General features: G+C 42.8%; 1 protein-coding gene across 1 annotated transcript in view; it reads left to right on the top strand.

Annotated features, from left to right (window-relative positions):
- IQCK (IQ motif containing K) overlaps positions 1-22,547 on the top strand; it is a 128,927-nt gene that overhangs the window by 12,465 nt on the left and 93,915 nt on the right. Inside the window, exon 4 of the mRNA XM_089896084.1 lies at positions 322-419. Within this exon, the coding sequence (XP_089752210.1) occupies positions 322-419 (98 nt within the window). The remainder of the gene's footprint in view (positions 1-321; positions 420-22,547) is intronic.

Here is a 22,547-nt window from a genome sequence, read left to right as displayed (position 1 = left end):
CCCCCGCCCGGTTCCCCTCTGACCTCAGTTCCTACCAACACTCCCTTTGCGTATTTCCCTCCAGCTACACCAGCCTCCTGGCTGTGCCTGTGGCCCTGGCCCCATGGACCCCGGTCTACAGCCCCACCAGAGTACAGAAGCTCAGAGGGATATTTTAAGTTTCGTCGGTAATCAGCCCAACTCAGCAGTCTAGAGTAAAATATAACATTTATGGTCATGTTGATTAATGGAGAATACCTTTTTTTGTTCAGAAGCAAATGTTTCTCCCAAATTAACTTGAGCCATTTTGGATTTTTGGTGGGAATTTTTTGTTTGTTTTAGGTTCCCCCAAAGAATATTTGGAAACATTCATCTTTCCAGTTCTGCTTCCCGGAATGGCTAGCCTGCTTCACCAAGCAAAGAAAGAAAAATGTTTTGAGGTCAGTTGTTTTGTTTCTTTATTTCTAAATGCTCGATAATGCATTTTTATCAGGTGGTAGCTCATTATCTTAGTACCGTCAAGTGGCTGTTTTCAAAATGATCCCTTTGGGAGGGAAAGCCTTGTTTCAGTCACTTATCCAACTCCGGCTGGGACATCTAGTTGTGCACACACACGCACTGCCATCTGTCTGTCCGCCTGGCTCTGGGGAGGTTTTCTGCCTCGCTTGGCCTCCCTGCCTGCCCTTCTCCTGGGCAATTGGCATCTGCCAGGTTTCTTGGGTCTTCCTGCTCCCGTTATGACATGCGCAGATTATAGCTCTCCTGCCCTCTTATCCAGCTCCGGATTGACCATCCCACCTCGGGGCTCCCCCTACTCCACTTCATGCCAAATGCCACGAATGTACTTGCTTTAGGAGAGGCCTGGCCCATGGTGAGTGCTCGGTGACTGGTCATTATCATACTGCAGCTAGTTATCTGTATGAATCGAGTTCCAGTCCTGGCACACCGCCATGTAAATACCCCAGAGGCTCCCTCTTTTCTGCAGTTGGCAGTATACATCGGGTGTGTGTCTTCCCTGCACAGTACTAGAATTTTGGATGACCTATACGCAGAGAGTAAAATAGCAACAGCATTTCACGTTGACCAAGTGCTTGCTCTGCTGGGTGCTTTGCTTAGGGCTTTATCATCACTCCCAACAGTTCTGTGAGGTTCCTCTTGATTCATATTGTCTGCATTTTGCAGATGAGAAAACGGACGAAGGGATAGATTCAGAAAGGTGATCAAGGGTGAATGGCAGAGCTAGGATTCAAATCCAAATTAAATGATTCAAAATGATATTTTTAAAAGTTGGCTGTAACTACAGTGCAAACCCCAATTTGTTTGACCCACGTCTTTAAAGCATTCACAGATAATGGTGTCACCTGCTTGGTTGCCCTTCAGCACAGGATCTCTCTGTGAGAATAGGATACTGTCCTGATGCTTTTATATACCGAAGAGACAACGTTTTCACCTGCTCTAGCAAACACTCAACTTTCCTTTCGCGCTGCCTTGACGTTATACTGACCCTCCTGTCTCTTAGTCACCCCACTTTATACCTCCCCCTAATTCACTGCCACTGGTCCATTCAGCATAACATTCCTTCTGACAGGCCTCACCGTGACAGTTGTGTCTTTAGTAGAAGCAGAAACGAATTATGAGACGTTGATCTGAAACCAGGCAGCACGCTTGTGAAGGAGGTGTTTAGGGTACGCTGCTGGGCCACGGTACACTGTTTGAGAACCGTGGATCCACATAAGGAGTCCAAGACCCCTCAGCCTGGCTTTCACGGCCCTCTGCAGTCTTTTCCCTCCTTCCTTAGAAGGACATCTCTCTCTGTTCTCCTTCCTGGGTGATACCCTCCAGCAGATAGAACCACTTGGAGGTCCCTGTACCTGCCCCACACTTCACGGCTTCTGTGCATATGTTCCTTCATTTTTTTTTTTTTTTTTGAGAAAAAAATCCTTGAGTTCTTCTTCTCTGCATATTTAAGTTCTATTTGTTTTTTCAAACTCAGCTCTGTGGCTTCTCTTTCAGGCCTACTGTTCCCAAACTGGAAGCAATTGAACCCAGCCCTCAGATTTCAGAGTATTTCATCTATTCCTCTTCTAGTGGAAAATTAAGACATCCTTGACCCACAAATACACTTCATTTTATACATGTCTGTCTCCCCCAGTATTTTCAGTTCCTTGAGGACAGATTCTCTGATTTATTTTTGTATCTCTATTCAGTGCCTAGTATATCCTACCCAGTACCTAGCCCCTGGTGAATACATAGTTGGCCCTCAATAAATGAGTGCACAGTTGGACGTCAGGGGAGCACCTCTACTACTATGTCCTTGACCAAAACCCAGCTTTCTTCTATCTGGGAAGGCTGTTCTCTTGGGCTCATCCCTGGAGGGACGCCATGAAGGGGGGTGAGAGAAGACATCCATATATTTCGTGAGTTAGTCAATGTAAGAGAGCAGTGGGTGGCAAATTCCACTGCCTAACCCTCCTTATATATTAATTATGCAATTAACTAGTAAATTGGCTTGGTTTATGGCATATTGATTAAGAACACATCTCTGGATGTGTTCTCAGGGTTACCTGGTTTTGACATCTCCCTCCACCCCAGCTGGCTGTACAGCCTTGGGCAAGTTATCTCATCTTTCTGAGCCACCATCTGTTCCTTATGTGTAAAATGAAGATGATCATAGCACCTGCTCATGGTGTGACTGAACCAGGGACTGAACCAGGGTCATTTGCCTGATGCACAGCAAGCCAAATACTAAGACACTGAGGTTTGCAGCAGAGAAGGGGTTTATTCACCAGGCAGCCAAGTGAGGAGATGGGATAACAAGTCTCAGGTCCACATTCCCGAAGGCAAGGGGCTTGGGATATTTATGGGTGAAGAGTATACCGTCAGAGGTCCAGGGGAAGGTGATTGGAGGCAGGAAAAGGGTGAGGTAATCACTGCTCTGCACAAGTATATCTGAATTACATGCTTCTTTCTTCATGGGATACATGTTCAGAAAATAGAGGTGCTAGCATGATCTGAGGGTGGAGTTTTTGGCTCTCTGACGTCACAAGGTCATTCATGGGACAACTGTGTAGGCCCAGTTTTAGGGTCGGTGGTCCCAACCAGTTTTAGCCTGCTTGAACTGGACAAGAGCTGACTCCAAGTTTCTGAAAAACAGCTTAAGCCACCGTTACTATAGCAACCCATACGTCAGAGGTGTTATCTATAGGAGGCGGTTACGGAGTCTTGTGATGTATTATCTAGGCTACATGAAGCTTGGAGGGTATGCAATTTGCAAAAATAATTAAGGCATCCTTGATCAGTGAAAGCAGGTTATAAGCACAGGGGCTTTTAACAAGCAGTTCCCTTATCTGCTCAAGACAAGCTCAAGAATTTCTGTTAGCCACCAGTTTCGGTTAACCCTATGGGGCACAGTTTGAATGGGATTATCATGCTGATGAAATGAGGTGGCCCATACAAAGTACTTAGGGCAGTCCCTGGAATGTAGGAAGAACTCAGTAAATGTTAACTTATTATTTTTTGTTGTTGTTGTTAACTTATTATTGATCATTAGTATTACTGGGCTGCAGGTTCTCCCCAGGTAGGGTGGGTTACACCCATTACCTGAGTGGGCTTGCTCTTGTTCCTTGGCTACCCAGAGGCCTTATTCAGCACTTGGTCCCAGCTCCCCCCCAAGCACCTGATTACACAAGGACTTCATGAAGAAGGTTTATTTTGCTGATACTTTTATAGGGAGGTGGGAAGAGGGGTTTGTTGGCATCTATCAAGCAATACTTCATTAATCCTGTCTAGAACCACATCTGTCCTCTCCAGGCGCCTCCTCCCACACAGCCTCTCCAGACCCCTTTTGGGTCCTGAACAATTCAGCTCTGGCTCTCAGCCTGCATAGCCCACTCAGCAAAGAAAAGTGCAGCATTCAGCTTACCCTTCCTTCCTCAAAATGCAATTCAACCGCTATTCATAGCTTTTGGTGGGTGGGAGTGGTGGTAGGGGGCTTCACACCTCTCACCCCAACAGAGACAGAATTGCAAGGTTTTCTTCATATTTCTCTGGCAGAAATTCTTAGTTTTGAGACACAGGCCTGGTGAATTCAAATCTGGGAAACCTTAATCCTGCTATATTCTCCTGACATTCTGGTACAGACCAGTTGTCCAGATTGAACCAGAAAAAAACACAATGATCAGATCCCCATTTTCATTAACATGAGAAGCTGCTCTGCTGAAGGGGACTATAAATAGAAAAAGCTGGTAAAATGAATGCCAGCAATTCAGGTACTGACTGTCCATCCAGGTCATGGTGGTCCCCTCACTTGTGGTTTGACTGCTGCTATCATAATAGTGATCGTATTAATGGTCAGAGAAGCTATCTCACTGGTTAGTTGTCTACTGTGTGTCATCACTGGTCAAATTGCTTTATACACATCATCACATTTTACCCTTACAATCAACCTCTAAGCCAGATCCCCTTTTCCATCAACTGCTTTTTACAGAGGAGGTCCCTGGAACTCAGAGAAGTCGAGCATTACCTAAGATCACCCAGCTAGTGAGCAATGGAGCAGGTCTTCAGCCAAGGTCCAGATGCTCCGAGAGCCTGTGCTTTCATCCCTCTCAAAAAATGGGGCTTGGAGGCTGTCCTCTAAATAGCTCCAGGAAATACAAATTTTTTTAATTTGTGGTTCTTTTCTGGAGAACAGATTGCTACTTGCCTTAAGTTATAAAATCTAAACTGCTTCTATTCTTGTGTATTTTTCATTTGCTTGTTTGGCTTCCCCTGACGACGTAATTCTTGTCCCCCATTTGTAACTGAGCTTCCCCTCCTCTGTGTGGTGTTAAACAGGGCAAGGCGTGGCCATATGGAATGGTAGTGAGGCTGGGGACCAGAGAGCAGAGCCCTTGGCCTGACCCTGTATGTGTCAGATGGCCTTGCCCCTCTGGCTTCAGGTCCTGCTGCTAAATGAGAGAGACCAGACAATCCTGCAAGTCATATTTCAAGGATCTTTGTTTTTAATCCTGCTGTTGGCCAAAGTATATTCAGCGTACCCTGCCTTTTATTAGCTTGATCAAAGGATGGAACGCAGTGATTAAACAATGAAATGAGCACAATGGAATAACCTTTGTTTGGATATGTGTGAGAATATCTGCAAACATATTAAGCCACCCAAGTTCAGTTCCTTTCAACAAACATTTATTAAGCCCTACTATGTGCTGATCATGGGGCCAGGCCCTGGACACCCAGAGAGGACAAGTCTGGCCCTGTCCTCAAGGAAACCACAGATGAGTAGCAAAGCCCTCGGTAGCTGAAGGATAAAGGTAGCTTTTATTTTCTTCCCCTTTGTTCTCTTTTGCTCCTCCAAAAGAAGAATGAACATGGAGAAACAGCGAGTGTGGATCTGGTGCTAGACATTCACTTCTAGACCTTAAGGCAGTTATATTCACTTGTGCAGCCTTTATTCTAATTTATTCAACTGTTATTCTTCTAATTTATACAAAAATCAGCTAAAAGGACAGTAATTAAGATTTTACATCGAGGGTTGCATGTCTAATTTTTGCCCATAAATAATTTTGTAATGAGGGGGCTAGAAACAGTTTCCAGCCTCCAGGCAATGATAAAATGCTTTTAAAGAATCAGAGAAATTTCTATTTGTATTAGAGAGTAATGAGGCATCCTTGTGCCAACTCATACTTCATCTTTGACATCCCATGGATGAGCTGCCACTGGGACTAAATGAAAACAGATGAAACCTCAAATGCTGCAGGTGCTTGAATGGAGCATTAGACTTTCAATGCTATAATGAATGATCAAAGGATGTAAAAAAAGTGGGTTCCTAAAACTGATAACTTGCAAGAATTGATAAACTTTACAGGCAGCTAGACACCTAGTGTGACCACTTCCTTGCAGTGTGACCCTATGTAATCTGTGAGTAATCCTCAACTACTAAAGGGATGACAGAGGTGCTCTCGTTACCAGGAGGATGACTCACCGAAGGGTGCTCACAAGCACTGTTGAATGTTACCTTCCTGCCCCGCCTTCTCTTCAGTCTTTACCTGGAAGTTCAGTATTTGAATGCTTCAAATAGGCAAGATGGTTGAATTATCATTACTTCTTTCCATGCCAATCCTGATTCAGGATTTTAGGATTTCTTAATTAAATTTGATTCCCTCCCCACCTCCCCCCCCGCCCCCGACATCACGTAGTCTTTTGTGGGTTATTTTTGCTGGCTTAAAAATTACATTATTGCCATCTCAACATTTGTCAGACCCAAGTGGAGCTCCTCTTATCCAGATCTGCACAACAGATTTGCATTTTCTTGATTCAGCTCTTCCTCACATCCTGTCATTGAGAATAGATGCTTAAACTGAATGATAACCAGCCTCCAGCCGAAATTACATAACGGGAGCATTCTTATCTGTCACCCACAATTGAATGTGCATCCAAATGGCTCTTGAACAGCAGCATAATTCATTGTTAATTAGGGCCGTTCAAATTATATCTTGAAACGGCATTTGTATTAGGTCACTTAAGAATAATTGCTGATTTGTATTTTGCCCTTAAAATGCTGACTTCTAGTTATTTTTTCGTGCTTTCCTCATTTTCTGTTTTGTCCTGTGATATTGTTCCAGCAATACCTGGAACATAGTAGGGACCCACTAATAGTTGTGGGATGAATAAATGAATATGATTCTGCAAAAGTCAGAGCCTACTTTTAAGATCATAATTAAGTTACAGGAGCACATAGCTGTTACATGCAAGAGGTCATTTACTAACTGTACCTGCACTGTCTGGATTTATTACTTCCGGAGGTAGGTAGACCATGGGGAGGCTGTCCAGATCTGTCGGGTCCCCTGGAGCTAGAGCTGAGGAAGGAACAAATCGTCTAAAATTGAAGGAGCCTCACAGCCAGTGGAGAGCCAAAGAGTTGAAAAAGAGGCTGGAATTCAAGAATAGGAGTTTCTAGCACATTTAGAGCCCGTACTTTGTGCCAGACACTGTTCTAAGCACTTTAGCTGCGGAAACTCATTTAACGCTCCCAGCAGTCCTCTGACGTGGGTGCTATTCTTGCCGTCTTACAGATGAGGGCCGTGCGGCACCAGGGTTAATCAACAAGCCAAGTACATAACTAGTGAGTGGCAGAGCCAAGAGTCAAACGAGCAGCCTGTTTCCTGAGTTTAGGAATTTAACCACTGGACCATGCTGACGGCAGGTCTAATGGCTTTCAAAAGCAGAGGCTAGATTTGGATAGGAAAGATGATCTGGGGACTTCCCTGGTGGTCCAGTGGAAAAAACTCTGTACTCCCAATGCAGGGGACCCAGGTTTGATCCCTGGTCAGGGAACAAGATCCTGCATGATGCAACTTAAGATCCCACATGCCACAACTAAGACCTGGCGCAGCCAAATGAATAAATAAATATTAAAAAAGAAAAAAAAGAAATGATCTGGAGGCACTAGAGAAGAGGACTAAGATGCTAGGCAGGCCTGGGGCAGACACCTCGTGGGGCAGAGCCTTTCATTAGATTGTCCTGTGAGCACCAGGACACCTCAAGGAAAACCAGAGAGAGAGAGGCGACGCCTAATGACTAGGCCATAAAGCATTTGGTCAATTACTCATACACCTGGGGTGTGTGTGTGTGTGTGTGTGTGTGTGTGTGTGTGTGTGTGTGTGTGTGTGTGTGTGTGTGTGTGTGTGTCTACGTGAATGAGGAGGTCTATGGCACATGGTCCAGTGGTTCAGAATCTGGCCTATGAAATCAGACAGACTCTGCCTGGGGCAGAGTGTGCAAGCTCGATGATTTTGATTTCAATTCATAATAACCCAATTTTGTATATATGCCATTTTAGATATTATGAATTAGACTGATGAATTTCATAACCAAATAGTTTGCTTGTCATTAGATATTTAAATCTTTCAAGTGCTCAGAATAAAATTCAGATTATTTAATAACCAGATATTTCTCTATTCCTTAATTTTTAGAGAATACAATTAGAGGACTAAACCATAAATGTATAATTTCCATGAGTTATGTCAGCCTTAGAAGTAAATGAAGACCCTGCTCATTTCATGATATGAATTCAGCAAGTGAAATAGATTTCTTTAATCCTTTCCCAGAAGGTTGTTTTCAACTATGTGTAAAAAGGTCATAGAGAAAATTTAAGTGGCATCTGTAGGGCATTACACTGACCACCTATAAATAAAGTCGATGAGCCTCTTAGTTTTGCTGTGAAATTAGCTGGGTGCTAGCAGTGGTTTATATGTTGTTAAACAGCTATACTGTGTGAAAGGTAATGACTGGAAATGGTTAGTTTGTACAAATAGCTGGTAGAAGCATATCTGTGGGCCGATAATAGATATTGTACAGGCATTTCCTGAATATAGATAATAGTATCCAAATTGTTAGCCAATAAATGAAAAATCACATGTAAGTTGGGGGAGAGATGACACTTTTGGAGCCTTTGCTCTCCTATATTATATTTCAGTATTTCAGTAGTATTTGAAAATTTTAAAATAATAATGACTTATTTTTGTAATCAGAAAAAATAGAAGTTATAAATAAATAACAATTTCCAACTCATCTATTTGACCTTGCTGCCCTGTCTAGGTGATTTTCTTTGTCTCCTTCATGGTCACTGGCACACTGTGTAAACCACCTCATCTCCAACTTTTCACCATTCATTCTCTTTAATGTGTGACCCTCTGGCACCAACAATGCTCTGGTTCAACTCTTTTCAAGTTTCCTTCATGACCCAGTACCGCCAAATTCAGTGGCCTCTTCCAGGGACAAAGCAGAAAGGTGGCCAACAGAGCAGGAGCGGAGTGAGCGAACGAGACGGGAGGTGAGGCCAGCAAGGTCGCTCTGCGCAGCCGTATCGTGTAGGCCAGTGAGGAGTGTGGGGTTTATTTTGAGAGCAATGGGAATTCATCAGACCGATGGCTCTCAACCCTGGTGGGCCCACCCTCCTCCCCTTACCATCATATATTATAGTGCCCTTCTTAACTATCCTGAAATGAAAGGCTTAGTCCTACTACCTATTTATCAGTTACCTGATTGATGTATTGTTGACAGTAAACTACCTGAAAACTTCATGGCTGAAAGAAACAATGATTTATTATTTCTTTTTGCCAGTGAGACTTGGCGGTTCTTCTGTCAGTCTCACCTCGACTCACCCATGTGGCTGCTTTCAGCTGGTGTCGAGGCTGCATCGGGAGGTCCAGGCTGCCCTCACTCACCTGTCTGGGGCCTCAGTGCTGGCTCTTGGCTCTTCAGCTCCTCTCTGCCTGGCTCTCGTCCTCCAGCTGACCAGACCAGCTCCTTCACAGCCTGCTGTTTTCAGGGCAGCTTTCCAAAAGGCCGAAGGCAGAAGTGTAGGGCCAGAGCTCTGGAACTCCAGCATCACTTCCGTTGCATTGCATTGCTCAAAACAGCTCACAAGGCCAGCAACTCAACAAAGCAACTCAACAGTGAGCAAGAAATGGACTCCATGTAGAAGTAGCAGAGTCACATTGCTAAGGGGCATGGACCCAGGAGGCATGATCAATTAGGGGCCACTATCATCGTAATCTATCCATACAATAATTTCAAATATATGTATATAGTGGCCATTTATATTATAGTGGACTATAATATAAATGAGAAAGAAAATAAAAATCATTTGTAATATAGGACATGTATTTCCTTTTTCAAACCTCAAATAAAACTACACTAGAAGATATTATGAGGTAGTCACTTGCTTGCACCTATGCATAGACTCACAATGAACACAACAGCTACAAAAGGCAGAGTCACATGTGTTATATCAGTCACTCAAATCATGTAAGTGATATTGTCCTTGGTGATATGATTTTCTGAAATGGCGAGAAACTGAGGTTCTGAATAAAACACGGTACAATTTTCTCTTAATATACATGATAGTCGCTCTTCTGGAAAAATCAATGTATATTAAAACCATGCAGAAAGACTTTGTGTTTATATATTAAATGGAGCTAAGTTTTAGATTCAGATCATTGTAAACAGTTTTTTACCTAATAAACATCCAGTGAGATATTTGAAAATATTTAGGCTTCAGGCAGGTTTTTGTTTTGTTTTGTTTTGCTTTGTTTTGTTTTACACAGGACTCATAATCGCAGGGCATAGAATATCTCTGGTTCAGAAGTCTAAATTGGGTCTGCGGGACTGTGTTCCTTCTGGAGGACCTAGGGGAGGATCTATCTATTTGCCTTTTTCCATTTCTAGAGGCTGCACATTCCTAGGCTCATAGCCCTCGTCTATCTTCAAAGCCAGCGATAGTATCACTCTGACCTCTGCTCCCATCATCACATCTTGTCTGACTCTTACCCTTCTTCCTCCCTTGTAAGAACTGTTGTGATTACATTGGTCCCACCTGGATAAGCTTCCCATCTCATGATCCTTAATTTAATCACATCTGCAAAGTTCTTTTGCTGTGTAAGGTAACATTCACAGCTTTTGGGGATTAGGACCTGGACATCTTTGTGGGGTAATTATTCAACCTACTGCACCCAGGACATCAGCACTGTTTATTTTAAGGGAAAAACATTCAAAGGGCTGCAGGGCCAAGTAGATAATGAAACAGGCATGGAATAACAATAAAGAGACACCAGGGAGTGGTTGGGCCTTGTGGCCACCACAGAAGCTCACGCACTACAGGGGCAGCTGCTACGTTTCTCATTTCCTACTGATCATCACCATGCAGAACATGGGCTCAGTGTGGCCATATCTCCTGAGTTTTCAATAGAAGCCCCCAATTCATATTTTACCATGAACTGTCCTGATTAATTTTTAAAATACTTTTGACAGTTAATTTTCTTTCTTTTCTTTAAAATTTATTTATTCTGGGCTTCCCTGATGGCGCAGTGGTTAAGAATCCGCCTGCCAATGCAGGGGACACGCGTTCGAGCCCTGATCTGGGAAGATCCCACATGCTGCAGAGCAACTAAGCCCACGTGCCACAACTACTGAGCCTGCGCTCTAGAGCCCGCGAGCCACAACTACTGAGCCCATGTGCCACAACTACTGAAGCCCGTGTGCCTAGAACCCATGCTTGGCACGCAGGCTCAGTAGTTGTGGCGCATGGGCTTAGTTGCTCTACAGCATGTGGGATCTTCCCGGACCAGGGCTCGAATCCGTGTCCCCTGCACTGGCAGGCAGATTCTTAACCACTGTGCCACCAGGGAAGACCAACAGTTAATTTTCAAAAAAGATTAAACACAGCGTGCCAAACAGAGCACATTTGTAAGCTAGATCTCACCAACTGGTGATCTCTGGTTTGTACTCATAAGCTCTTCTATGAGTTCCTGGTCTGCATTTCTTCACTATTTGCTGACTGTCCACCCTGCCCATCAGGACATACTGATCCCCCCTGCCACCAGACCACATCCTTAGGAACATAACTACTACCATTTATGAGGTGTCTCCTTTATGCCAGGTTCTGTGATGCTCAACATTTGTTTACAAGGTCTCACTGATTTTCAAGATCAGCCTTGTGCTATAGGTGGTGTTCTTATCATTCTTTAAATGTGGAAACTGCAGACTAGAAAGAATGAACAACTTTACTTGCACACACAGGTTGCTGAGCTAGTTAGAGGCAGAGCCAGGATGCCAACCTGTCCTTCTGACTCTAAGACTCAGCCCTTAACCACTCCAGGAAATCAACTCTTGACCCAAATGATGGAGGCTGCAGCCCACCCCTGCCCCTGCAGGCTGTTTGCAGTGCCTTGCTGGTCCCTGCTGGCTCCTGCCCTCCCACCCAGACTGAACTGCGTTAGCTCAGTCTGGATCCAGACCCTGAGCCTGCCTCACCTGCCCTTTGGATCTGGAATCTGTTCTTGAGATCTCTTGCTTTTAAACCCCACTCCTTTAAAGGACTCTTGACCTTTGCCCATTTTAAAAAAGAGGTAAGAATGGAATGATTATTATACAAGTAATACTTGCTTTGTATAGAAAAATTAGAAACTACCAATAAGAAAAACAAAGTCAAACAACCAAAAACCCCACATCCGTCATAATTCTAGCCCTGTTAATGTTAAATATCTTGGTAGGCTTTATAAAATTCACATATACTCATACTTTTATATTTAGTACATACTAATGTATTTTTTTTTAACATTATACTCACTGTTTGTAACTTGCACTTTCTACTTAGCAATATATCAGGAACATCTTTCCTTAATGCCACATATAACAACTTTGTGGACTTTCATAGTGGGGCTGCACCTTGATGCATTGAACCTATTGCCTGTTGTTGGGCACATAATTTTCTGATTTCTTGGTATTCTAAATGATACTTCATTGAAAATTATTGCTTATATTTCTTTATGCACTTGGGGACTCTAGTTGTGAGTATCTTCCTCTGTCTTCGGTCTGCCTCAGATAAGAAACCTTTCCCCACCATACTTCCTGGATTCAGCTGCTAAATCTTGTTGATATGTGTCTTTGGTAATGATTTTTGATTCATCCATTCAGCAAATATTTTTGGACTCTGATTATGTAAGGAAGTATAATGTGGTAGTTAAGAGCAAGGGTTGGGCTTCCCTGGTGGTGCAGTGGTTAAGAATCCACCTGCCAATGCAGGGGACACAGGTTCGAGCCCTGGTCTGGGAAGATCCCACGTGCCGTGGAGCAACTAAGCCTAGTGAGCCTGCGTGCCACAACTACTGAAGCCCGTGTACCTAGAGCCCATGCTCTGCAACAAGAGAAGCCACTGCAATGAGAAGCCCGCATACCGCAACGAAGACCCAACGCAGCCAAAAAAAAAGAGCAAGGGCTATTTTAATATTATTTGATCCTTTATGCATAGGTATTATTTGATAAAATTTTTTAAAAATTTTAAGAGAAGGTATTAGAATCGATAAAGCTGGGTTGGAATCTCAGTTGGGCTACTTACTTGAATAACCTCCTATCACCGAGTCTCAGTTTTTCATGTGTGAAAGAGGGACCATAATGTCTACTTCACCAGCTTGTTCTGAGCATCAAGCTAGATCATGGGGGTAATACCTGGCACATAGCAAGTGCTCAATAAATAACTTGATACTGTTATGATTTTTCTTAGGCCCTGTGGGAAGCACACGGAGAATAACAACAATGAATATCGCAGTGGTCCTGATCTCAGGCTCTCCATTTTCTATCTCCTATTGATCTCTGCCTTTTATTGACTTGACTCTTATCTATTAATCTGTTCTGCTTACTTGCAACATAGACAACAGGTTAGTATCCAGCCTGTAAGGAATTCCTATAAATCAATAAGAAAAAAGAGAACAACACAATAGAACTATGAAATAGAAAAATAAACAAAGGATAGGATCAGGAAGTTCACAAAAGGGTAGACCCAGAGAGCCAAGAGCAAATCAAAAGATGCTCAGTCTCGCTAATGTTGAAGGAAATAAAAATAAAACCACAGTGGTATCATGTCTCACAGATTAGCAAAAATATAAATGTTTCACAATATAAGAAATGGATGAAGCTGTGGAAAAGAGAACTTTCATGTACCAGTACATAATTGGTACCACCCTTCTGGAGAAAAAGTTGGCAGAACTTTCTAGTAAAATAGAAAATATACATACTATTTGACTAGACATGTCTCTTCTAAGGTTGTACACTGCTGCAAAAACTCTCAATAGTTGTACACAAAGATCTCTGAAGAAGGACATTAAATGCAGTATTGTTTGAAATGGAAATGACCATAAGGTCCTTTGACAGGAGGATGTATAAATAAAACTTTTTTTTGAACAGCTTTATTGAAGTACAATTTACATACCATAAAATCCACTATTTACAAAAGTGTCCATCATAGATGAATAGATAAACAAAATATGGTATATCCATACAATGTAATATTATTCAGCCTTAAATGGGAAGGAAATTCTGTCATATGTTACCACATGGATGAAACTTGAGGACATTATGCTGAGTGAAATAAGCCAGTCGCCAAAAAAGACAAATATTGTATGATTCTGCTTATATGAGACACCTGGAGTAGTCAAATTCATAGGGACAGAAAGTGGAATGCTGGTTTCCAGGGCCTGGGGGAGGGGGGCATGGGAAGTTGTTGTTTAATGGGTGTGGAATTTGTTTTGCAAGATGAAAAGAATTCTGGAGATTGGTTACACAACAATGTGAAGGTACTTAACACTACTGAATTGCACACTAAAAAATGGTTAGGACGGTAAATTTTATGTTGTGTATATTTTGCCACACTTTTAAAAAATGATTTTTAAAAATCCACTCTTTTTAAGTGGAGCAAATTTAGAGTTGTGCACCGCAACCTAATTTTAGAACATTCCCATCATCACAAAATATCTCTAGTGATCGTTTGCTGTTACTTCTCATTCCTACTCCTGCCCCCAGGCAACCACTGATCTATTTTTTTATCTCTATAGATTTACCTTTTCTGGACATTTCATGGGAATAGAATCACACACAATATAGTCTTTTGCATCTGGTTTATTTCACTTAGTACAGTGTTTTTGACGTTCGTTTATGTTGTAGCAGGTAGCAGTACTTAATTCATTTTTATTGCTGAATAATGTTTTCATTGCATGGACTTTGTTTTGGGGTTGCTTCCAGTTTTTGGCTATTATGAATAAAGCTGCTGTGAACATTTGATTACAAGTCTTTGTGAGCATATGTTTTCATTTCTCTTGGGTAGATACCTAAGAGTGGAGGAAACCGAGTTTTTAACCTGACCTTATTACATTTGATTGAATGTCATGACATTTAAATGGGTTCAGACAGCAGATCTCAATTTTTCATTTTGGAATCTAGCACCTAAATAGGAAATATGGCTCAAAGTTAAGGGCTGTTTCATAATGACCTATTGATACCAAACAGTTACCATCTGTGTGATTAATCAATGGTGATTAATGGCAATCAAGAGTACTTCCTAAATGCCAGGCATTATTTCACATTGTGGTCTCATTTAATCATCACAGTAACACTTTGAATGGGTGATTTTACTGTCTCATTTTGTTGCTGAGGAAACCTGAGACTGAGAAGTTCACATGGCTCCTAAGAGGAAGAGCCTGGGTTTGAAGCAGGAGTCAGGCTTTGGAGCCTGGCACCCAGTTCTACTATGTCAATAAAGCTGCTAGTGCTGAAAAGCCTTCCCTTTGCAACTCTTGGAATTGCTGTCAGATCCAGTTTGTAAACCGTGCAAGAAAGTCTTATTATAGCTGTATAGTCATGCTTCTTTTCTTTCTTCTTTTTAACAAAAGCAACATTGATCACTTCATTCTCCAAACTTGGCTGGGAGTTGCTTTTTTTCTAAAAATCAAAGTCATCCTCAAGAGACAAGGCTTTAAAAAGAAAGCCAACAGGCTCTGACTTGAGGATAACCCCATGGTTGTCCTACAAAATAAAGGCAGTGGCTCTGTGATAGGATTTTCCTGCTCTACTCTAAAGCTTTGTTCTCTTGCCTTCAGGGGTATGGTTCTGTGCCGGGTGGCTATGGTAGCAGTCTTGACTGGCCACTTGATAGGGAGGATGTTACCATTTGGCCATAAATTGCATTTCATTTTTTATACTCTGGCATCAGTTAACTTTTTGCTACATAACAAACTACCTCAAAAGCTAGTGTCTTAAAACAACAATTTATTTAGCTCACTGTTCTGCAAGTCAGCAATTTGGACTGGGCTCAGCTGGGAGGTTCTTCTGGCCTTGGCTGGGTTTGTTTGTGTGTTTGTGGTCAGCTACCAGGTAGGCTGGGTGCTGGCTGGTCTAAGATGGCGTCAGTTGGGATGGATCATCTCTGTTCCACTTGGTCTCTCATCCTCCATCAGTTTAACCCTGGATTGCTCACATGACAGATGGACAGCGTTGCAAGAATTTAAGTAGAAGTCCTCAAGGCTCTTGAACCTGAGGCTTGGAACTGGTACAGTGTCACTTTTGCTGTGTCACATTGGCTAAAGCAAGGCATGAGGCCAGCCCAGATTCAAGGAGTGAGAAATAGAGTCCATCTCTTGGTGGGAAGACATGTATACAGGGAGGGGTGGAGAATGGCCCTTTTTTGCACTTTACCTCTTACACTGCATTAGAAATAAAATGGATTTGGCAGCAGGTGGCAGGTTTGACTTCTGTCTCTAGCCTAGTATCTTCAGGGAAGTTACTTGCCTACAACTTCCTCCTCTCCTCATTTGTAAACCACAGACAGGATGACTGAGGATTACATTAGGTAATGTGTGAAGGAGCCAGCTCTGGAGTCCAACCAGGTTCAAATTCTTTTTCATTTACTCTTTTTTTTAATTTTATTTTATTTTTTAATTTTTGGCTGTGTTGGGTCTTCTTTGTTGCACGCGGGCTTTCTCTAGTTGCGGCAAGCGGGAGCTACTCTTCGTTGCGGTGCACGGGCTTCTCATTGTGGTGGCTTCTCGTTGCGGAGCATGGGCTCTAGGCATGCAGTCTCAGTAGCAGTGGCGCACGGGCTTAGCTGCCACGCGGCATGTGGGATCTTCCCGGACCAGGGCTCAAACCCGTGTCCCCTGCATTGGCAGACGGATTCTTAACCACTGCGCCACCAGGGAAGCCCTCCATTTACTCTTAAATGACTTTGGGGGAAGGTATTTAGCCTTTCTGTGCCCCTATTTCCTAATCTGTAAAGTGGGAATAATCATAAGAACCTAATAATATGTAGTTGTTGTGAGGATAAATGAGTTAAGTAAAATTTAAAAGAGTGCCTGACACTTGTAAGGCATTCATTACATGTAACTGTTGTTGACACTATTAACATTATCTTGGAAAATAGCCAGTCTGTGAAAGGAATGTCATTCCCCCATGGCCCCTTCTGGGTGACCAACTGTTGCTTGAATGAATGGAAGGTGGTATCCTTGTTACTACTTTCTGGATATTACACATGGCCAAGGATGGACTTACCTCATCCTTAAAATACTAGTGCCTTAAAGAAATGATATTTATTTGTAAAAATCTAAACATAACTTCAGAAATTATGGTGAGCTCAGAGCCTGACAATGCAATATGAAGAGACCGCCAAGTGTTAAAGAGATGCTAGAATCACAGTTAGTCAGAAGGAAGGATGGAAGGAAAGAAAGTAGAAAGGAAGGAAGGAAGGAAGACAGTCAGCAAGTATCCCAGATTTCTCTTGAGAATTTATGTCTAACGGATAGAAGCCATTTTTTAAAACGAAGGAAAATAAGATTCAATTGATTGGTTTTTTACAAGAACATATCTTAAAATAAGTCATTGAACTTCTTGGTTGTATAGAGAGCTGCATTTCTCCTGCTACTTTTTAGGAAGAGAAAACCCAAGTCATAAACTAGTCTTAGACCTAAAGGATGTTTAAACTGTTAATCCCTTAGAATAAAGGGTTATCCAGAAAATAGAAAGAAGAGGTGAAACAGCTTTCTTGAAGTCAGACCTCTGTGTCAGAAACCAAGAACTATGGATTTTTCCATGCTTCCACTTGAAAGAGTATCTATCTGTTACTGATAATGTTTTGAAGCACAGGGCTGCAAACTCTGGCCCTTGGGGTCCGCCATCTGTTTTTGTAAGTGAAGTTTTACTGGAACACAGTCACACCCATTGCTTTCCATATTGTCTGTGGCCACTTTCGTACTATAGTGGCAAAGCTGAAGAGCTGGGACACAAGCCTAAAATATTTACTATCTGACCCTTTCAGAAAATGTTTGCTGACCCTGGTTCTGAAGTCCTGGAACTATCCAGATTTTTACAGTAGTAGCTGCTGTTGTCAGCTACTGGGAGGCTGTCTAAGGGAAGCTCAGCATGGAGTTTTGGGCCATGCTCACCTGAATTTAAGGCCCAGCTCTACCTCCTCCTAGATATGTGGCCTTGGACCTTGCTAGCATTGTGACCTTGTAGCCTTAACCTTCCTAAGCCTCAGTTTCCTCCCCTGTAAAATGGAAATAATGATAACAATAATTGCTTCACATAGGGAATTTATGAGAATTAAATAAGATAATGTATTTAAACCATTTAGCTCAGGGACTGGCACAGCTATGGTGAAAAGTAGCAATAAAATAAGAACAAAATTAAATTGGAAAAAAGTTCCTTAGACCTGGAACAGAAGACTGGAAATAAGGGCAGTGTGTAAGGAAGATGTGGGCTGAATCTGGCCACATGGGGTTTGGGTGGTGAAGATTAGGCTGAGAAAGGTGGGCGCTCTGGCAGGACAGGGGCCCTGAATCCCCCTCTGGGCCCCTGGGGAGATTCCTTAAACTCTGTGAGCCTCAGTTTTCTTATCTGTTAAATGGGAGGGTGATAATCATAGTATCCACCTCCCCACAGCTGTTGGAGGATTGAATGAGATGATGTGAGTACAGCATTTAGCTCAGTAAGGGGTAGCTCTTGTTATTAAGAATTGTGTTTGAAGAAGGGACTCAGAGAGGCAAATGTCAGCAAGTGAAAAACCAGAGAGAGGAGAGGTGGGTCCAGGTTGACAGTGAAAGAAAGAATAAATCCAGTTTCAGGCAGGAATCGTGAGATGGATCAGGACAGACATACCATCAGAGCCTCTGCCAGAAGCTTCCTTTTACACAGGCCCTGACACGTCTTCTCCATCTTCTCTAAGCAGAGGGCATACCTTGAAGGGAATGTTCCAGACCCTTTGGTCTCTTGGAGACATGACTGTGAAGCTAGTTTTGCAAGTAATTTCAATACTGACATAGGAGTTTTCGTGGGAGCTGAATTTTCACGAAGACTTGCAGAGTTACAGACTTACAGACTTGCAGACTTACAGAGTCTCTGTTGACCTTGACCTTCCTGATCTTCCATTTATAGTGATAGCTGCCTTCCCTGGTGCCCCTGGGCTGCCAGAGTCTATGTGAGTTGGAAGGGGGAAAAGGTTTTAAGGCAGGAAATCAACTGTGCAATTGTTAAGATAGACATACAGCAGTCTCTTTAGATGGTTGATTAAAGGTTATAATACCATTCCTGTTCTCTCATGTACTGGGTTGTATTCCACTGGAGTAAATTAAGTTTGAGACACATAAATATCATTATAAAGACTAGACATTACAGTTGGCTTGATGTTCTTAACCGATCCCCTGACATTCAGCCATGCCTTTAGATTAGCTTAATTGAAACACAAGAGATCAGAACTTAATTAGAACTTAATTGGACTGCTATATTAAGCATAGCTGGCTTAGTGGCTGTGATAAACTTCACTTGGAAATTCTTTCCAATGCATCTCTGAATATATTTTGGGCACTCAGAGTATAAAGTTAATGATTTTTACTGTAAGCGGTTTTTGATGTGAGGTTTATTGTTAGCAGTAAAAAGTAGTATGAACTCAAGAGTTTGTTTCAGCTGGATGTGTTAAGTATGCAGAGCTAACATTCCCATATTTGCTGGTGTTAACTCCTTGAGGCAGGTCCTGCAAGTGACAGAAAGCCCCATTCTAACTGACTTAAGTAGAAAAGGATTTTTTGTTTGTTTATTTATGAAGACAAGAGGCCCATGGGGAGATCTTCCTTTACAGCTTGATCTGGGGGCCCAGTGATGTCTTCAGGACTTCGTTTCCCCTCTGTCTCTCGATTCTGTTTGCTCTGGCTTGGCTCCACCCTCAAATGGTCCCTCCCCTGTGGCACCATCCCCCATTTCGTAAGGCTCAAGGATAGCAGAGGAAGAGAAAGTCTCTCCCAGAGTTCCTCTCTAATCCAACTGGCTCAGGTCAATGACCTACTTTGGAATCAATCCTTGGAACTAGGGGCATTTAGTGGGCTGTTAGGCAAATGGAAGGAGTCTTACCCAAGGCACACAGCTTTAGAGTTGGGAAGGGTGGACCCCAGTAGGAACTCAGGGCACTGTTACCAGAAGAAGGCAGAAGGGATACTGGGCAGCTATCTTGGCTACAGTTCATTATGTTTCAACTAGCAGGAAAGTGGCTTAAATAATAAAGGGGATTTACTGGCTCAGGGAGCTAGAAACTAGAAGTTTCTGAGATAAAGAAGGAAGGCTTCGGGATTGGTTTGATTCAGGTGCTCAGTGATATAATAGAAAACCTGGTTTTCTTCTGTCTCTCTGCTTGGCCTCTTATAGAGTCAGCTTTATCCTTAAGCTGGCTTCCCTCAAAACAGTAACACAGCAATGGCCACTGTCCTAGGTTTTGCCTCAGCCAGAAGGAGAGAATGCTCAAGCTCTTTCAGAAAAGCAAATGAAATGGTTTCCCAGAAGCCCCAGCACATCTCCTCCCACATCTTATCACTCTGAAATTAATTACGTGTCCATCCTGAGTCAGTGAATCCCTTTGGTCAGGATGAATGTGGACCAGATTGGTTTCCGTGTAGGTGGCAGGTGAGGTGGGATCATCTTGACTGCCTTATCAGGGTTCACACCTGGAGCTAGAGATGGGGTTTATCCACTATACTCATCACAGCTACTACCCAGCTTGGGGGTGGTTGCTGGGCATTGAACTAATAACCACAGTGGGCCATGCCCTACTCATTTCGTCATCTCTAGCATTTAGCATGGGGCCTGGCACATAGCAGGTCCTCAGTAAATGTTTACTGAACAAGGCCAAACCGGAACAGTGTACCTTGCTTAATTTGGAAAGAAATCAAGAGTTTTATACATGAATAAAATGATGGCTGAAAATAAACCTTATCTCAGCTTTACATACAGATTAAATGCAGAGTCTGGATAGGGGTGATAAGACTTTCCACCTCTTTCCCCATCCTATCCCATGCAATGTAAAATTTTCCCTTTCGCCTTTGGTTGCTCATCAAATTCCATTACAGTGAAGAGTTTTGTAAACAACAGTTGGTATCAGGAAACTATTTCTAACTCCTGATAAGTCCTTTGATGATCTCATGGCATTAAAATTTTCTACTATGAATAATTCAGTAAAACAAAACCTTTTTTTTCTTTTTATATTCCTTGCCCATGTAATAGTCATTTATTCTAGTATTTTAAAAAAATAAAATACCTGAATATCTTTTTAAAAGTGCAAGGGCTCTGGTCAGTGAGGGAAGAAACTCCATTTCCTGTCCTTGACTAATAAGGGAAATGAGAAGTACCATCAGCTTTTGTTTGAAACAAATTTCTAAGGAGTGGAAAAAATAGATTCTTGCAGGAAAGGTGTGGTAGAATTACTTTAATGTTACTTTTTTAAACCAAAAACACTTTTAGAAATGGCCACGTGGCTCATGCTGGAAGTCTTGGTCAACATTTTGTGTTACAAGTCCATATTTTTGACTTCTTTTGAGAAGTATTATTTTTCACTAATGAAATTCTAATGCAGTGGTGAAAAAAATGAACCCGTTTGAAGTTTTCTGTGATAAGCATTTTGGCATCTGGTTATCGTCCATGTGTGTGCTCGTTCCTAGGATTATAGTTACTGTTCACTTTTGTCATATTTGGGTGGGAGGTGCGTGGTCTCGGGTATCTGGAAGTTTCTTATGGGGAATATCTATGTGGGAAAGGAGGCCATGACATTCTAAGTGGGTGCCATGCCCACAGCCATAACTGCAGGCCCTTGTCCCTGCTTTGTCCATGTCCCCATCACTCTGGCCACAAGTGACTGAGCCAGGAATAAGTCTCAGGCCCTATGGGCAGCCTCTCAGGGATGGCAAGTGGCTGGGAAATGGTCCGGCATTGCTCTGCCCAACAGGGATGGTCCATCCTGGGTAGTGTCTAACCAGCCCAATCAGATTCTCCTGTCTGGGGCGTGAGGATGTCAGACAACAGAGAGAAAGGGCAGATCATAGTGTGGGTAGAAGGGGAGAAACACCAGAGACAGGAGAAAGCTTGAAAAACCATGAGTCAGCAGACCTCAAAGCAGAGACAGCAGGAGAAAGAACCAGTTAGGAGAGAGCAGCAGAGAAAGCAGCAGCAAGTTGAGAAAGAAGCCACGGCCAAAAAGCTGAGTTCCGTGTACAGCTAGGAGCAGAGCTGTTGCTGGGTCACCAAGCTACTGGTGGACGACTCTGGCTAACCTGTCCCATGCCTGGACAGCTGTGGACACTGGTCCGCTTCTTCCCGAGACCTGGCTCTGCCCCTGGTAAGAGGAATTCTCACATTCCTTCTACCTTTACAGTAACCCCTGTGCTAGGTTATATTATTGTTCAAAAATATTTGTGGCCTCTCCCTAAGGGAAGCTTGACCACGTCACTGCTTTGGTCAGTGGAATGAATGGACGTGTCATTTAAAATGTACTTTAAGAGTCAAAGAATACTTCGCCATATCCGTGTCATTTGCCATGACAACCAGCAACATTTCAGAGAGAGGCTGCCCTGTCAGCCTGAGGCCCAGAGCAAAGATCGCATGGAGCGGAGAGCCACGCTGGTGGAAATGTTCGTGTAACACGAGGGAGAAACCATCGATGACATAAGCTTCTCAGATTTGGGGGGTGTTTGTTACAGCAAAGTCTAGCCTAAACGCACTTTTGAAAAAAGCCCAGTAACCAAGGTAACCCGAGCAGCTTTCTCTCCCTTGCAGACCCAAAGAGCCTCAACCAACACCGTGCTATAGCCAGCCATGCTTCACTAAGCTCACAGCCTGTGCTTTTGACCTTGGTGGGGTGAAATTACATTAGTTACTGGAAGAGCATCAGTGGCTTTTTAATGTGGGTTGTTCCTCTTTCCCATCTTCAGTCC

Source organism: Delphinapterus leucas, chromosome 15, assembly GCF_059928025.1.
Source record: "Delphinapterus leucas isolate spDelLeu-1000000601 "Yukka" chromosome 15, BTC_Dleu_Yukka2, whole genome shotgun sequence".
Taxonomy (NCBI): Eukaryota; Metazoa; Chordata; class Mammalia; order Artiodactyla; family Monodontidae; genus Delphinapterus; species Delphinapterus leucas.
This window is presented reverse-complemented; position numbering and strand designations above follow the sequence as displayed.